The sequence below is a fragment of the Erpetoichthys calabaricus genome, chromosome 1, assembly GCF_900747795.2.
Source record: "Erpetoichthys calabaricus chromosome 1, fErpCal1.3, whole genome shotgun sequence".
NCBI lineage: Eukaryota > Metazoa > Chordata > Cladistia > Polypteriformes > Polypteridae > Erpetoichthys > Erpetoichthys calabaricus.
Genome location: NC_041394.2, coordinates 62,901,776 through 62,918,328, shown reverse-complemented (window position 1 = coordinate 62,918,328; position 16,553 = coordinate 62,901,776). Strand labels below are relative to the sequence as shown.

Here is a 16,553-nt window from a genome sequence, read left to right as displayed (position 1 = left end):
TGTGTTTGCCCAGTTACTATGTGCATCACAAATATTAACACTGCTTTTTACAAATCCTATACCAAATGGTATATAACAGAGAAAAAAGGATTGCATGGTGCACTACAAATGTCATCATAGACGTCTGTGTTGATCACAAAGATTTCAACCTAACTTAGACGGGTATCACCAGTAGCAATACATAAATAAATAATAACGACCAATAATAAAAACAGCAGTAATGACCAATTTAACAGTTGCACTGTATGTAAATAAACTAGTAGGAACCAATCTGAGGAATGTAGGGCAGCACAGAGTTCAGAATCCAGACAATGAAAGGGTAGAACCTAGCAGAACTGGCTTGGATGCTACAGAATCTTCTACCAGAAGGAAGTGGACCAAAGAGACCGTGGGAGGGGTAAAAGCGGCCTTCCACAATGCAGTAGGCTTTACAGATGCAGTGCATACTAATGATGTCTTTAATAGAGGGCAGAGTTGCCTCAACAATCTTTTGTGCTGTATGTTGTATCTGTTGTAGGACCATAGGATTGAAAACAAACCAACCCAATACATTTTATTTATATAGCACCTTTCCCATGCTCAAGACAGTGATGCAGCTGGACAGAACACTCTTGATGATAACCCCTGTAGAATGTGGTGAGAATGGGAAAGGTAGTCAGGAAGTGAAGGAAGTGGAGATGCTGTCGCACCTTCCTGGCAATGGTTGTTAACTGATTAAGTAAAGTCAGCTGCCAGGTGCACACTGAAGAATTTGGTACTCTTGACCAATTTCACCACAAAGCCCTCCATGTACAGTGGGGTGTGGTCAGCAGGGGTCTTCCTGAAATCAACAATCATCTCTTTCATCTTACACCATACTTACTGCACTTACACCAGTCCACCAATCATTGTGTCTGGTCTTTATATGTCAGAAAATCCAGGATCTAGTTGCATAAAAAAATGTTGTAGCCTTGCAGATTCAACTTCATTATGAGCTTCTGCCTGATGATGGTGATGAATGCTGAACTGAAGTCTATGAACAGCATTCTAGCAAAAGTGTCTCTTTTGTGCAGATGGGACAAGGCCAGATGAAGAGTAGATGATATGGCATCATCTGTGGAATGGTTTGGGCACTAGACAAATGGGAGAAGGTCTCAAGATGTGGGAAGTTTACCTTTCAGATGGCCCAAGACTAGCCTCTCAAAGCACTTCAAGATGATTGCTGTAAGGTCTATAGGGTGATAGTGACTGAGGCAAGAGACAGAGAACTTCTTTGGTATAGGTGTGATGGTGGTGGGCTTGAAGCACTTGGTAAATGACTGCCTGCCTCAGGTAAATATTGACGATGACTGTAAAGATATCCATCAGCTGGTTTGCACATTCCCTGAACACTTGACCAGGTATGTTGTCTGGTCCAACAGCTTTGCATGGGCTTACATTCAACGTTAACATCAAACCTGTTCCTCCTGAGGAGGGACGGTCTTTCTCGCAGGAATGTTGTTCAGGACATCAAACCATGCATAGAGGTTTATGGGGCTGCTTTGGTAAGATTATGATTTAGTAAGATTTTATAATTTTTCAATCACAGTCACTGAAGACTACTGGTTAGGCTGACAGGTGAAGTATAAATTCTCCTTAATAGGTAGATTGTTGCAACATACAGATACCAAAACATTAGTATGGACTTTTCTTTAGAATTGCTCCTAGATTAGCAGTCAAGGACCCATTTATGTCTAAAATTTGAAAAACCCCAGGTAGACCCAGAACATCCAAGAGGGGTTGTAATCTTTGGCTGGCTTAGGAGCACTTGGGTATTCCTTAGGAAGAATCGGTTAAAGTTACCGAGGATAAAGTAGCCTGGTCTGTGCAGCTACACATATTACGCTCTCACATGGGACACTGATTAAAAATGTAGACCACTCCACTGCAGGGTGCACATGCACACAAGTTAAATGTGTGATGAGGGCTGAGATCCTGGAGGAAGCATAAAGTCATAGGAATAACATACAAACTTTACTAGGACTGCATTCCAACACTGGAACCAAACTGTAAGTGTCAATAATACCTGCTACACCACTATTCCATTAAAGTTAGATACAGTGTAAAATAAAATTATAATGCAAAAAAAAATGTTTACATTAATTAAATTCCATGCAAAAAAATCATGTCAAGAAAGCAAAAAGAAACTGACCGTAATTGAATATTACAACAGTAAAGGGTAATGTAAGGAAGACATTCAGTCTGTAAAATTGCTGCTCACCTTGATCACAGCAGTAGGAGTGAGAGAAGCGTTTTCTCCAACCTGGACAGCACATGGTGCTCACCTGAGACACTTCCTTTTTAACCTGGCGAAATGACACCCTGTAGGTGGTCCTGAAGAGATGTACAAGGTAATATGAGTTCAAAAACACAGAATACGGATGTGCAAGGAGAAAGAATTTTGCTATGAGATTCTGAATGAGAATTTTAAAAACACATTGGTGATAAGTGACCACTTGAAGAAACATTTCTCAATCTAACATTTTATAGCAGTTAAAGACAACTGGACAGGGCCTCAAAGTGCAGTTCTGTGATAAGCCATTATATTAACTGTGGAGAAATACATGTATGTTGCCTGATGCAAAGGTATTTAACTCTCATTAAATATTCAATTATAATTTCTTTATCTTTATCTTTATGTATAAGCACATTTAATATTCAACCACACAGGTAAATTAACCTATGAAATAATGCTCATTATGGTATAATTTTACTTCTGTCTCTGGTTTTCTCTTCTGAATTGAAGATTTAGACTTTTTTTTACTTAAGACTGCATTTTCAGCATTGATTTTTGTGAATTTTCGCCCTTTTTGAAAACTTTTGTTTTTGGTCTTGAGGAGAACATTAAGTTATGATTAGAAGTCCCAAACATGGCAAAACGGTGAGGCCTCCTAAACTGACCACAAAAGGACTCTTACCCCAAATCCAGCTGGCCAAGGACATATTTAAAAAACCTGAACACAAAGCAATGGAGTTATAGAGCTGGCAGGTCTACACTATAAGAAAAAGTCAAGTTGGGTGTCTTAGGGAGCACATCATTGTCATCACTGTCCTCCATACATACAGTAAGTGGTTAAAAAGACTAATTTTAAACTATGCTTAACCTATATAACACGTCTGTGAGGTCATTTATTTAATATGTGTTAAATTTTGATCACCATAGGACACAATAGTGCTAGAGAAAATACAAGTGAAAAACCACAAATCTAATTCCAGGCCTGTGAGGTTTGAGCTAAAGTCCATAATTAAAGAAGCCTTACACTTTGCAGTTTAAGCAAATAGAAACTGAAGGGAGTAATAACAGAAGTATCCATAATTATTAAGTGCACAAGAAGAATAGATGATAGCTGTTATTTTAAAAATGTACTCTTCAACATGGGCACTGGCAAACACATGTGACTTAGAAAAAGATAAATATGCTTTCTTGTTAGGAAATGTTTCTTCTCACAGGTAACTGTCAATTCAAGCAAAAAACATCTACCTTGCAACAATATTTTGCAAATGTTAGGTAAAGAAAAAGTGATGAGCTCTGTTAGGTTGAATGGCCTGTTCTCATTAAATATCTTCTTGTATTGTTAGGTTCTTATTTGTTCATTTTGGTTGGACATGAGTGTGTCAATCAGCAAAGAGGATTTTTCCAAGAATAAGAGGAAGTGAAAGCTTTATCATTTAAAGATGAAGCTGAGTATGCAAAGTAAACAGCTGGAAGAAGACTTTTTTAAATCAGTGACAAAAGGGATACAAAAAAGTTACTGTATATATAAAAAATTAAATAATAACATATGAGATAATACTAGCAAGGAATTTTGACTCATGCGCCAGGGCACCAGGTGTCATAGGGCAAACACAGCAATGAGTATAATGGCTCGGTTTTGGGCAGTATAATTTTTGTTACTTGGCAACAGCATATCTAACTGACAGCAGTTTTTATTTTTTGCAAGAGATACGATGGTTTACACACACCTACAGTTTAGTACACACCTGTAAGAGCTGCAGATGCGGTGTCCAGGACAAGTGGTCAGATACGGCGTATGAAGTGGCTGAAGGAAGCTCTCGTTGTAGACAACTGGGAACTTGTGTATGTGTTTTGAGCACACCCTGCTGGATGAAAACACAAAAACATATTACGATAATCTAATCTGTGCACAGTAAAAACAGGCAAACAAATGGCAGCTTATGACACATTTACATATGTAACACAGCATAGTTTAATGGGGCCATGTGAAGCAAAAGGTATCAGAAAGTGTCAAGTATCAAAAGTTTTCTTTCTTTTTAGCAATTTTGGTGTGTGTTTAGATCATATTGTGTATGCGTGTATATATTTATTAATCTATCTATTTATGTATTTATTCATTTAAAAGGCCAAATTTACACCATGGACAAATACACTTCCATCTGTCTAAACATACCTATTATGTTCATGAAATTAGTAAAGAAGTGTGGTTATTCTGATATTTTTTTATCCAGATTGGAATTTATTTCTGTTTAATTTGACAAACTAGGAGAAACAAGCCTTTGAGACTTGTTGGCACACCTGGTAACTAATTTTTACCGTTATCTCATTCAAATGCTTTCTTAAGGTTGTCAGTGTTTCCATTTCAAACACTCTGCTTCTTAGCCTGCTCTAAATACTCAGAACCATTACATGATTTTTGATTTCATCTTAAATGCACTCAATATTAGGCGACTTGATGGACAGGTTACTTTTTTTTTTGTTAGTAACAGTGTTTTCAGCTCCTCGATCTTTAATTAAATAACATTTCTCCATCTACCTCTCCGTCTTCATATGCATCTTTTACATTCTACTTCTATAAAACACATCTTTTTAAGATGGTTTATTCTGTCTGATAATTTTAGCTGTTAAACTTAAATGTAATTTTATTATCATATTTATTCTGGTTTTAGGGGTGGCACAGTGGCACAGTGGGTAGCGCTGCTGCCTTGCAGTTAGAAAAACCAGGTTCGCTTCCCAGGTGCTCCCTGTGTGGAGTTTGCATGTTCTCCCCGTGTCTGCGTGGGTTTCCTCTGGGTGCTCCGGTTTCCTCCCACAGTCCAAAGACATGCAGGTTAGGTGCATTGGTGATTCTAAATTGGCTCGTGGGTGTGCGTGCCCTGCCCAAGGTTTGTTTCGTCCCTTGTGCCCTGTGTTGGCTGGGATTGGTTCCCGTGACCCTGTAGTTAGGATATAGCGGGTTGGATAATGGATGGATTCTGGTTTTATTGCACTGTAATATTTTGTTATGCGCTTTGTTAGGTGTCCTTGCATGCCCTGAAAGGCACCTATAAATAAAACAAATTATTATTATTATAAGACCATATTTATAACTAATGAGGCTTACTTTTGTCAAATTATGACCAGAACATTTTATCTTTATCACCATGGCATTAAACATTCAGACTTTTACTGTTAATTCTGAATTTGTGCATGCTCAGGCTTATAGATAGATAGATAGATAGATAGATAGATAGATAGATAGATAGATAGATAGATAGATAGATAGATAGATAGATAGATAGATAGATAGATAGATAGATAGATAGATAGATAGATAGATAGAGTACTTGACCTGCTTAATTTTCGCTAGTTCTAAATAAGTTTCTAATTGGGGTCTGTTTATACTTGATATGACTGTGTCACAACAAGGGCACGCTAGGGAGCGTGTGACGTAAATTTTATCATCAGTCCTTACATTGGCCTCTAGAATGTTGTAACTGCATGTCCTTGGGGGTGCCTGTGCGTGTTGACTACACATGTGCACGACAATAAAACATGCTGTTGTTGGAGGAACAGTTGTGTGAAGTGTCGCTACTTGCAACTACAGAATCCAACTGTCCACAGGATCATAAAGAGAGATCATCCAGAACATGGGCAAAGATGAAAGTTTGTGCAGGGAGAAATGGAAATACAGTATCTGTGAGAATAATATGTAGATGATTTTCTTTGTTAGCTGTAAGTGTTTTAGTCATTATTAAGGATTTTTTATTTCAGTAATTTGTCATTTAGTCAACTACTGTAATTGTTTAAATCATTTAGTGTTAATTTTGATTTAAATCTTTTTTTTTCAATTTATTTTAATAGTTGTGAAATAAAGTTAAAATAAAACTGAAACTGCCAAGCCCAAAATGCTAACCAAAGATGAATTTGAATATACACACAAGACTTCTCTAGCCCTACATTTTTATCCACTCTTAGAACCAAAAATGGGTTTGTTTTATTGAATCCAAAATCTTGGATACTAGGATGGGCATATCACTGTTGACTTACATACCTTCCAAATAGTGGCTTTACAACACATTTGATATCTCATTATAACAGCACCCATGTTAACCCAAAATGGCTGCACTTACAATACCCAAAAATATAAATAAAATAACAAAAAGTAATAATAATAATAAGGGAATAACCAGAATGGACACGAATGTGTACAAAACTACAAATAAAGATCAAAATATGTCAAAAATCATAACAGCTGGCACCATTTTACCACTCTATAAGGGTCAGATGAGAATGATGAATTCCTCAGAACAATGGGGCTCAGACAAGCAAGGGCTGGCCAGACTTCTTGTGATTTATTTCCCAAAATGGGAAGGCCAGAACTGCTAAAACACAAGACAAGTTCAAGAAGACCTCCCAAATTTAATAATAAACAAAGACAGACAATCTACTATATAATAAAACACTAAAGTCTGGTCTCTCAGTACAATCTGATTGGTTAGTTTAGCTTTTGGTGACCTGATCGAAACAGGAAGTGAGAGTGCGGGACTCACAAAGTAGAGTAAAGGCACACTGAGAGTTGCCTTGAAAGACTAGAGGTATGAAAGAAGACGCAAGGCAAGCAAGGCGCCTTGAACAGTAATGAAATAGTCTGAAAAGAAGACTTTATAGGAACCTGATTGAGAGAGGAAGCATCAGACAAGAGAGGCTGAGACATGCAAGGATACAAAGGAAAGGCGCCAAAGGTACATATTGGACAAGAGATATCAAAAGTTTACTGTATCACCTGTCTTTGACAGGTACTGTGGATAGTAATTTTATATTTCAAAAGAAATCTTTTGAGACCTTTACTAATAGAAAATTAAAACTAATTATGAGTGAACAATGAACTATATTAACCAAAAGCAAAAGGAAAGACTAAAATACAAAAATCCTTAAAACTAAACAAATAAAATAAAAAAAGCCAAATAATAGTAAATTAACAAAAAATGGACTTCTGTTTCAAAATTTATAATAAAGTGTAAACACCAAAGAAATACTAAACAATTCATGGTAAGAAGGGTATTAAGACAGTGGCCAAGAGAGCTTCTTAAATAGTTCTCTCAGGTGATCACCACAGCAGATTACAATAATTATACTGTTAAAAAAAAGGATTTAAATGATGACAAGTAAAAATATTAAATAAGCAGAAGTACATGAATGAGGATAAATAACGCAAGACAAAATGTAAACCTAGGACAGGTAAGAAATAGGGATGAATATTAAAAACAAAGAAAAAAAATGAAAATGGCAAAACAGAACTGTAACCCTGACAAGATCATTCACAATTTATTGTTGTACTTCATTAAAATGAGCACAAGTGTCAGCCAGGTCACTCAGATTGGTTTCGCTAAATGGGTCAGTATCTTATAAAACAAGACACCCCAGTCTCGAGTATCATGATGCCATCTGTTCGCCAATATCAGCCATTCTGTTTATGAGCTCCTTTCGCTTCTTTTATTTGGTACGATGTGTAGTCAAACATCATATCAGATGGTAAGGGGCTTTTTAACAAGTGCAATGCCTTCAGCAGTATATGAGAACAAGGGTGTTTTTGTTATTCAGAGAGACCTGGGACAATTTAACCAGATGTCCATGATTAAAAAAACAGGTGTGAGTATCATATGGTGCCACGTAAAAAATATAATTCTTCAAGAGTGACCTACACCTAAGAATTGTCTGCTTTATTTAATGGCTTAACAAGTTGACTGCCAATTAAAGTTGGGAAAATTTTCTGTTCCGTGTGCCAACTACCACTTAACTTGAATTTTAGAGAAAATACACATTTTTATTATGAGTCTTACTCAAAAACAAAATGAATTTTATCAGTATATTAAAATAACACCCTGATTTTACACTGACATCAGAAACAAATTTTCTTATTGTCACTGTGGCATTCAAAGTGTTAAGTACCAAATTCTGAGGTTGGGACGTTGACATATTTTTAGTATTGTTACATTCAGTGGTGGTTCAGTGGTTTGCTCTGCAGTCTACAAATTCAATTAAGGCAGCCTGAATTGTTATTTAGACCTTTTTTTTTTTGAGTATCCTGATTTACTCCCAAACATGCAGATTTGGTTAATGGGCACCTTAAAAAGCCCAGCTCAAATGTGTTTGAGTGGGCCTTGTAATGCACTGGCATCTCAGCTAGGGTTGGCTTCTGCCTTCTCCCCAGCGCTACCACAATAGGCTCTAGCTGTCTGAAGCTCTTTAGTGTAAACTTGTTTTATTAATGGAATCTAATAAGATTATATGTTTGCTCCAATAGGACATGCTTTTTCATCGTAATTCTTTAGTATTGTGTTTCTCTCCATACATTGAGTACACTTTTTATGAAGTCCATATGAATTTTTCATCTCTGTTCATGACTCTTATTTCAAAATTTATAATAACTTGTAAATACCTAAGAAATAAGAAACATTTCATGATAAGAAGGATATTAGGACAGTGGGCAAGAGAGCTTCTTAAATAGTTCTCTCTGTGAGGTCAGTCTCTGTCTCAAATTGTCCCAACATCCGTTTGTAAGTAGCCGTGTTCATGTGTGTCTCACAGTTAAATTTAGATTTGATTCCTGTTGCCCGTTGATGGACTGGATAAATGGGGAAATGGAAACAGATGGTTGGATAGGGTTAAGTGAAACAGAGGGGGCTGAATATATTGGCCTGGTCGAAATAATATATTCATGAACTTCTCAAGACCATGGACCTCCAGAAGTTTATTTACTCCAGGATCTGGTTTTACAGAGTTTTGGTTTCCTTTCCTCCATTGCCATTTGGCTATAGCTAATTCGAAAAAAATTAACTAGTAACTTTTTTACATCAACATTTATAGAATAAATATGTAGACGATTTAAGAATATTGAAGTTACTTTGCATATGTGCATACATGTTTGTTTTTCTAACAGTAACATTATTATCATTTATACCATATTTTACAAGTATCTGTTTTTATCTTTAACTTTTTTCCCACTCATTCACTCACTAACTCACTAACTCATGCCAGCAAACACAGGATAAGACACAGCTTTTCATATGTAATCTCTCTCTTTCTCTTTCTGTTTTAAACTGACACACACGTCAAGAACATTGAGACACTGATGCAAAGACATAAAATCACATTTCATATCTCTGTTTGCATGCTTTGCGTTTTACATTTACATGTGTTCACAAGTTTTCCTCTACTACTTATCCTACTGATAAAATGGCTTATTTGAAGTCTATACCACAAAAAGAATTTAATTCAGTGAGCTAACTCAACCAACGTATCTTTTGTAGCTTTTGTAAGACACTTTCAGCTGCATATATAGCATATGGAATGTACTGTTTGAATACGTTGATTATTATCATTTTTACACAACTAACTCCTTGCTCTCCACCGTCTTTATTCTTACAAAAGCACCTGTAGTGGTCCCATTCACCACCTTAGCAGTGTCTTCAGAAGAGAACTTGCTGTTTACATTTCTAGAAAAACAAATCATATATGAAAGATCTGCTTTATTAATTTATTCATACTCACTGTAAATATTAGCTGCTGTAGGCACTGGTGTTTTTAACTCCAAAGTCTGTCCAGTTATTAAACATGCCAAAGATACTGTATGACCACAAGTTAAGAAGCTATCTACCATAAAACATATAAAACAAACCTTGTTTTTTGACCATCCTTCATCCATTATCTGCTAGCTCATTGACATGACAAAAGCCCCCAGATGAGGTGCTAGTCCACTGTAGTGCACACTCATGCTCATAAATGCATTCATGGGTACAGCAGCACACTCAGTGTTAAACCTAACATTCACATGTTTGGAATATGGCAGAATAATCCAAGTACTAGAAACACCTGAAACAGACACAGGGAGGACATTCCTGAGAGGTTTGTGGGGTGCTGTGGACTAGTCCAGCTGCATTGGGTTTATGGCAGAAACCAACTCTTGACAGCCAGTCAGTTCACTACAACACTCATGCATACACCCACACTCATCATTTTATAAACATGTATTAGCAGTACTATTGAAATATTATAAGGGTGTTCATTTTATACAGTGTCACATACGTGCACATGGGAGGCAGGTAAAGGGCTTGAATGAGGGTAATTCCATGCCAGACCAGGGGGTGGCGGAGTGCACTAACCCTTTCTCTTTTTCTCCTGCAGACCAGTTACAGGAAATTCCGCCTGGCCCCAATAAAGTCACTTCTGCTTTTGGGCCCAATGACCTCACTTCTGGTTCTGGCCCCGATGATGTCACTTCCAGCACAGGACTTGATGACCTCACTTCCAGTTCCAACCCTGATGGCCTCACTTCCTCTTGCAGACTTTAAAACCGCCATTTTGTCCCACATACATTAGTTCTGTCTTGAACTCAGTTTTGAAAATCAATTTCTTTGCTTCTTGCTGTGACCAACCTACAATATACAGGGGTGGCTACCCCAAATCTTTTTGTGACTTTTGGGTCCTCTATTCTGACAGCAGTTAAAAATGTGTACTGACATTTCTCACTGTTGCTCATGCATTTGATGTTTTGCACAGCAGGTCTCATGCGTCAATTAATGTCTTGTCACTGGAGCTGACAAGGTCACAATAATAACGCAGGCCACTGCTTGACATGACCTGACCTTCTTAAGCGTCTCCAAATTAATGTTAAATGAGCTGTGCATGTCAATCTGCACAACATATGACACTCAAAGCCACTGGAAGTACAGACAATTGGAACAAAGGAAAACATGGGAAATTTGTATGCTGCTAAAATACGGATGCTCTGCATTTGCTATCTGATTTTGACAAAATGAAATATGAATCTGCTGTGAAAGCATTTTATTTATTTACAGATTCAAAGAAATCAAATAAGCCTACATGTTCTGATACTATATTTAAGGCTTATAGGTTACAATAGTTTCTGAATAAACAAGCATTACATTTTCCACTGGTTGGTCAACTTGTGTTAAATTTCCTCTTAAACTACCTGATAGCACACGTGCCGATCGTATGAAGCGGTTATTGGTTTGAATTTCTGACAGCACACTAGAGTGGATCTGTGGCTAGTAGTGGACTCTGTAGTACAAATGTCAGTGTTATCTCTAACATGCAGTAGTAACTTTGACTCCTAGACTGTAGTACACATAACACAATGATCAGACTGAGTTTAAGGCTGTGATTCAATCACTCTTCCAGGTTACTGCTCTATACACTACTCGCTCATCTGCCTCCAGGTTAACCTGCCTTTCAGTTCTCACTGAACCAAATCCCAATATTGTGGCTCTTTAGGTTGCAATCTAAGCTGGATTCACTTGTCAGTAGTTAGGTTTCTGGTTTTGCAGTGCTCATTGAAACTGTTTCATGAATTGTTGCTTACTCACTAGCCAGGCTTTGTGGCCTGTGGTCCACCAGCAAATTAGAGTTTTTACGCTGTGGTGTAGCTGTCATGCTGACTGTATCCATTGATTCTGGTCATCTTTGCAGGCAGGTTTTCAGGTTGTGACTTAATCAATAGACTTTGCTCTTCTACTATAGGATATCTGGTGGCCCAAGTGTCAGACTTGAGGACTGCTTCCTAGTCTGAGTATCTAGGTCATGGGGGCACTTAATACCTTGTATCACTGCCAATACTTTAGACTGAAGCACTTAGTTGTGGCTCACTAACTCACTTTGTTTCACTCAATTCTGAGTCTTGGCACCTTTGTTGTTGCCCACAATGACGTCTGGATTTTTTAGTCTGTTGCCTTTTAGATTCTGGGTTGTATACCACATTCTTGCTTTTTACTAAATTTATGAGCCACAGTTCCTAACCACTCGTGAGATTCAGTTCCAGAGTTATATCAATTTAGTTTTCAAACTGAGGCCTGTCCAATAGCCTTGGCTGGCCATGACAGCCAATGCTTTCCTTTTCTTTCTTTTTTCACCCCTGAAGCATACTGATGGGTATCAGATGTGCCATGGCTTTTCATGCAAATGGTAAAATCTGGATCTGCTTAGATTTCTTTTCTGTTTCCAGAATTGTACAATATGAGGCAGACCTTCAATGGCAAACTGGTTATATATATATATATATATATATATATATATATGTTGTTTGTGTCTTTAACCTTCTTTCTTTTTCATGGCGTAAACAATATTTAACCTTTTTACATATATATGCAACTTATACTAGCCGGGTACAATTTTTTCAACATACATAAAACATAGAAATACAAAGAGAACAGGGAGAAGAAAGAACCTAACATTCTCTTCGCTGTGCACATGCAAAATGAATATTTGGGATGGAAAAACAATAGCTCACCATCTGTCGAAGGCATGTAGATTTAGGGTGGGAGCCAACATCTAGTTTAATTATGATATGTGTGAGAGGCCTGTTAGCTGCAGCCTGCTTTTCTTTAAACTCTGACAAAAGTTTACTACTCTCCGAGGACCCTGAATCGTGCCCAATGTCTTTTAAGTCCGATGAGGCTAAGTGAGAAATTTCATCACGTCCATAATCAAAGCATGACTTGCTTCAGAGGAACATGAGCTCAATGGATTATTGGCTTGCTTCCTGTGACTAATTTCTAAAAATACACTTTCATGATATGGACCAAGTAGAGTACTGCGGTGCTTCAAAATGGATGTAGACTGACGTTTGTTGGATTTGACTTGTGTACTGTGTGACGGATGGCCAGAGTCCATGCCTGGCCGGGACACCCCTTCAACACATCTGCCAGGGGGACAAGGGTGGGAAGCGCAGTATCTCTCCCTGGATGCTAGATGGCAGCCTCTCTGAGTTGTAGCGGTGCCCCAGGGCTTCATGGGGGTTGGAGTTCTATGAAGCTCTATGGGGTTCCGCAGGCGCCGCCAGGGGGTGCTGCAGCAGGAGCTGCTGGCCCCTTTTGGGCACTGGTTTTGCCTTACCCGGAAGTGCAGCCGGATGTTGCCAATCAAGCACCTGGAGCACCTCCGGGTACCCAATAAAAGGGAGCCAGCGACCACCACTCAGTGGCCAGAGTCGGGTGGGAGGAGGATAAAGCTTGCTGAGGAGGAGTGGTAGTGCCAAGAGGAAGAAAGCGCTTGGTTTATTTTTATACTGTGCTTGGGACTGTGTTGTTGCTGGAGGGATTACGGGGAAGACGTGCCCTCCAGCTGAAGAAAAATAAACAGTTTATTTTATTTTACCCGTACCTCTGGTGTGAATCTGTGTCAGGTCGGATGCTATATAGCGCTCTTCTTTCAACTGTAGAAACTGATCAACAAATTTATACCAGCTTACACTTTACACGTTTGATGCATCAGCCTACCTTATCTTCTAGAAGAGGTGTAAATCAAAGTGTTTACATGAAGATGATGCAGGAAGTCTCTAATAATGAAGCACACTATTTAGACAGCATATGAAATAAAGAAGATGTCTCCCACCTTTGTTCTCCTGAGTAGACTGGTACAGTAGTGAGAGGACCTCAGAAGGAACAACATGAAGATAACAGGCAGGGAGTTAGAAAGATAGAAAGTGAAGGAAGACAGTTTTATTTGTGGAGCCCCAACAATGCATTATCCATCCATCCATCCATCCATTTTCCAACCCGCTGAATCTGAACACAGGGTCATGGGGGTCTGCTGGAGCCAATACCAGCCAACACAGGGCACAAGGCAGGAACCAATCCCGGGCAGGGTGCCAACCCACTGCAGGACACACACCCACACACCAAGCACACACCAGGGACAATTTAGAATCGTCAATCCACCTAACCTGCATGTCTTTGGACTGTGGGAGGAAACTGGAGTGCCCGGAGGAAACCCACGCAGACACGGGGAGAACATGCAAACCAATCCATTATCAATACAATTTAATCTAGTTTATGGCCACAGGGAGTAGCAGAAGAGGAGGTCTTAGGCTATCCCAGCAGGTTCAAGCACGAGGCAGGAACTAGCCCCACACAGAGCACCACGCGAGTCCCATTTGTAAAATGCACACACACTCAGCTACTTCAGAGCTGTCAATTAATTCAACACACACTTTTCTGATTATTATTATTTATTATTATTATTTGATTGCTGTTGACTTATTTGGGTTTTCTACATTTTTTGTGTATCGGTGAGTATTGCTATGTGCTTGGATGTGCCCTTTGTTGGGTTCTACCCCTCTCAATGTTGCCAGGATAGCCTATGGCACATCACGTTCTTGAAAAAAAATAAGTGAATTGATAATTACTCCATTAAATTGTAGTTTGCTCAAAGTGACTTCAGAGTCATCAAAGCAGGTCTGGTCATGAGTAAGAAAGAGAAAAAAGAAACAGAACAACACTGAATTGGCTCTGCTACTCACAACTTTGCCTTTCAATTAAAACATCCATGAAGTGTAGCTCTGGAAAAATAAATTGTTGATCTTCTGATAAGACATGTGCAAAAACGCAGAAGTGCAAACACTAAAATAAGAGCTGCCGGGAATGATCTTGGAATTGACACTTAACTTATCTGCAACATCCTTTACCTTCCTGTTTTTGGCAGATGACCTTTGACACCAAGACTTGCAGAAACTGCCACCCCCACAAGGATACCCAGGATGTTGAGCATCTCTGAGAAAGGGGATGGATGTTTTTGTGCCGGATGGAGAGAGTTCCTGCAGTTTCACAGCCTCTCGTGTGTCTTCACGATGGGGTGCACATATGGTTGATTTACTTCACAGTTTCATCTAAGGTTTCCTTTAAAAAAACACAATAAAATCATCAGTCAGACATTATACATGCTGTTATGTTTAGGCAGATGAATGGTCATACTGACATAAAAACAGCCACCACTTCAAAGTGATGTAGCAACTGCTAATTAGTGAATTTATAACTCCATCTATTGATAAGAAGACAAGCATCCTTCAACAATGACCAAAAGCTCATCTTAAAAACTGGCTTGGATTACGAGTGGATTGGAAGTGCCAAATGTCTAAAAAGGAGGAGAAAGAGTATACAACATTTGAACATCAAATATGAAGGTTACAAAATTATGCAAACATTAATTAATCCAAATTATTGAATTTTTTCTGACAGATTACCTTGACAAAGTATTTGAAAACACAAGGGTAGTCTACCTCTACTGTACTGTAGAACCACCCAGCTTTGGGTATTTTATGATCCCTCCTTGCACACCACACGTTATGCAGCTTTTAAATCATATATACTGTACATGGCAGTACAGTAGTTAGCGCTGATGCTTCACAGATCGAGTATTATGAGTTTGAATCCCACACTCCCCCCTTGTGGTGTTCGCACATTTTCCTTGTTTCTCCATGACTTATATTTAGGCACTACAGTTTTCCTTCCATCCCCACAACAAGATTCATGTTAGGTTAGGGTTGCCAGATTAGAAAATTGGAAATACAGGACACTCTTAAAATCTCTCTCTATATTACTATATATATAAATTTATACATGCCACCTACACACCCAGACCAACATATTATATAAAAGTAGAGACATTAGTTAAAATCATGAAGCAAGGATTTTAATGGGTTATGAGGAAAACAAAAGTAAAATCATTTGATAATTATTTAATACAAGCTAAAAAAAATTCTGTAAAAGTGAAATTATCCATCCATGCATCCATTATCCAACCCGTTATAAGCAAACACCCAGCCAGCACAAGGCGCAAAGCAGGAACAAACCCCGAGCAGGGTGCCAGCCCACCGCAGGGCACACACACACACACACCAAGCACACACACTAGGGACAATTTAGGAACGCCAAAGCACCTAACCTGCATGTCTTTGGACTGTGGGAGGAAACATGGGGAGTGAAATCATTTGAAAATATTTATTTAATACAGACAACAGAGAAATATTATTAGTTAATACATGCATTTACAAAAAAAGTGGGCCATGGCAAGTAGTAACAACACACTTTGTTGACACCATATGTTGCAATGCTGATATAGAACTGCATAGCAGCACGGCTGGAGAGCAAAACGGTAACAATGTCTCTGTCCTCAGTCAACCATAGCAACTGAACAATTTGCAAACAGGCAGCAAACACTAGTTTCCTCGTTACATTTGGGTTACTTTCATCGAGAGCATCCGAGAAAAGAAAGTATAATTACTTATAAAGTTACAACTAAGTACCGTAAGAAGGTAGTAAAAATATATTTTTATTATGAAATTTGAAAATGAACTAAATATGGGACATTTGGGTGTCCCTGAAAGGTCAGTATGGGACAGGGGACAAAATGATCAAATATAGGACATGTCCCATATATAAGGGACGTCTGGCAACCCTAGGTTAGGTGAATTAGTGACTCTAAATTGGCCACCATCCAGAGCTGCTAGGATAGGCTCTGGGAC

The 16,553-nt window shown here is 38.5% G+C and overlaps 1 protein-coding gene across 4 annotated transcripts in view; it reads right to left on the bottom strand.

Annotated features, from left to right (window-relative positions):
* The window catches only part of LOC114650895 (epidermal growth factor-like protein 8), a 50,915-nt gene that overhangs the window by 9,963 nt on the left and 24,399 nt on the right, over window positions 1-16,553 (bottom strand). For 3 of the 4 annotated variants that reach the window (XM_028800811.2, XM_028800821.2, XM_051933809.1), the window contains exons 2-4: window positions 14,718-14,928; window positions 4,000-4,119; window positions 2,240-2,352 (exon numbers count right to left, since the gene is read on the bottom strand). In XM_028800811.2, coding sequence (XP_028656644.2) covers window positions 2,240-2,352; window positions 4,000-4,119; window positions 14,718-14,800 — 316 coding nt within the window. In that variant the 5' untranslated portion in view covers window positions 14,801-14,928. The remainder of the gene's footprint in view (window positions 1-2,239; window positions 2,353-3,999; window positions 4,120-14,717; window positions 14,929-16,553) is intronic. The other variant, XM_028800829.2, reaches the window with a different exon arrangement.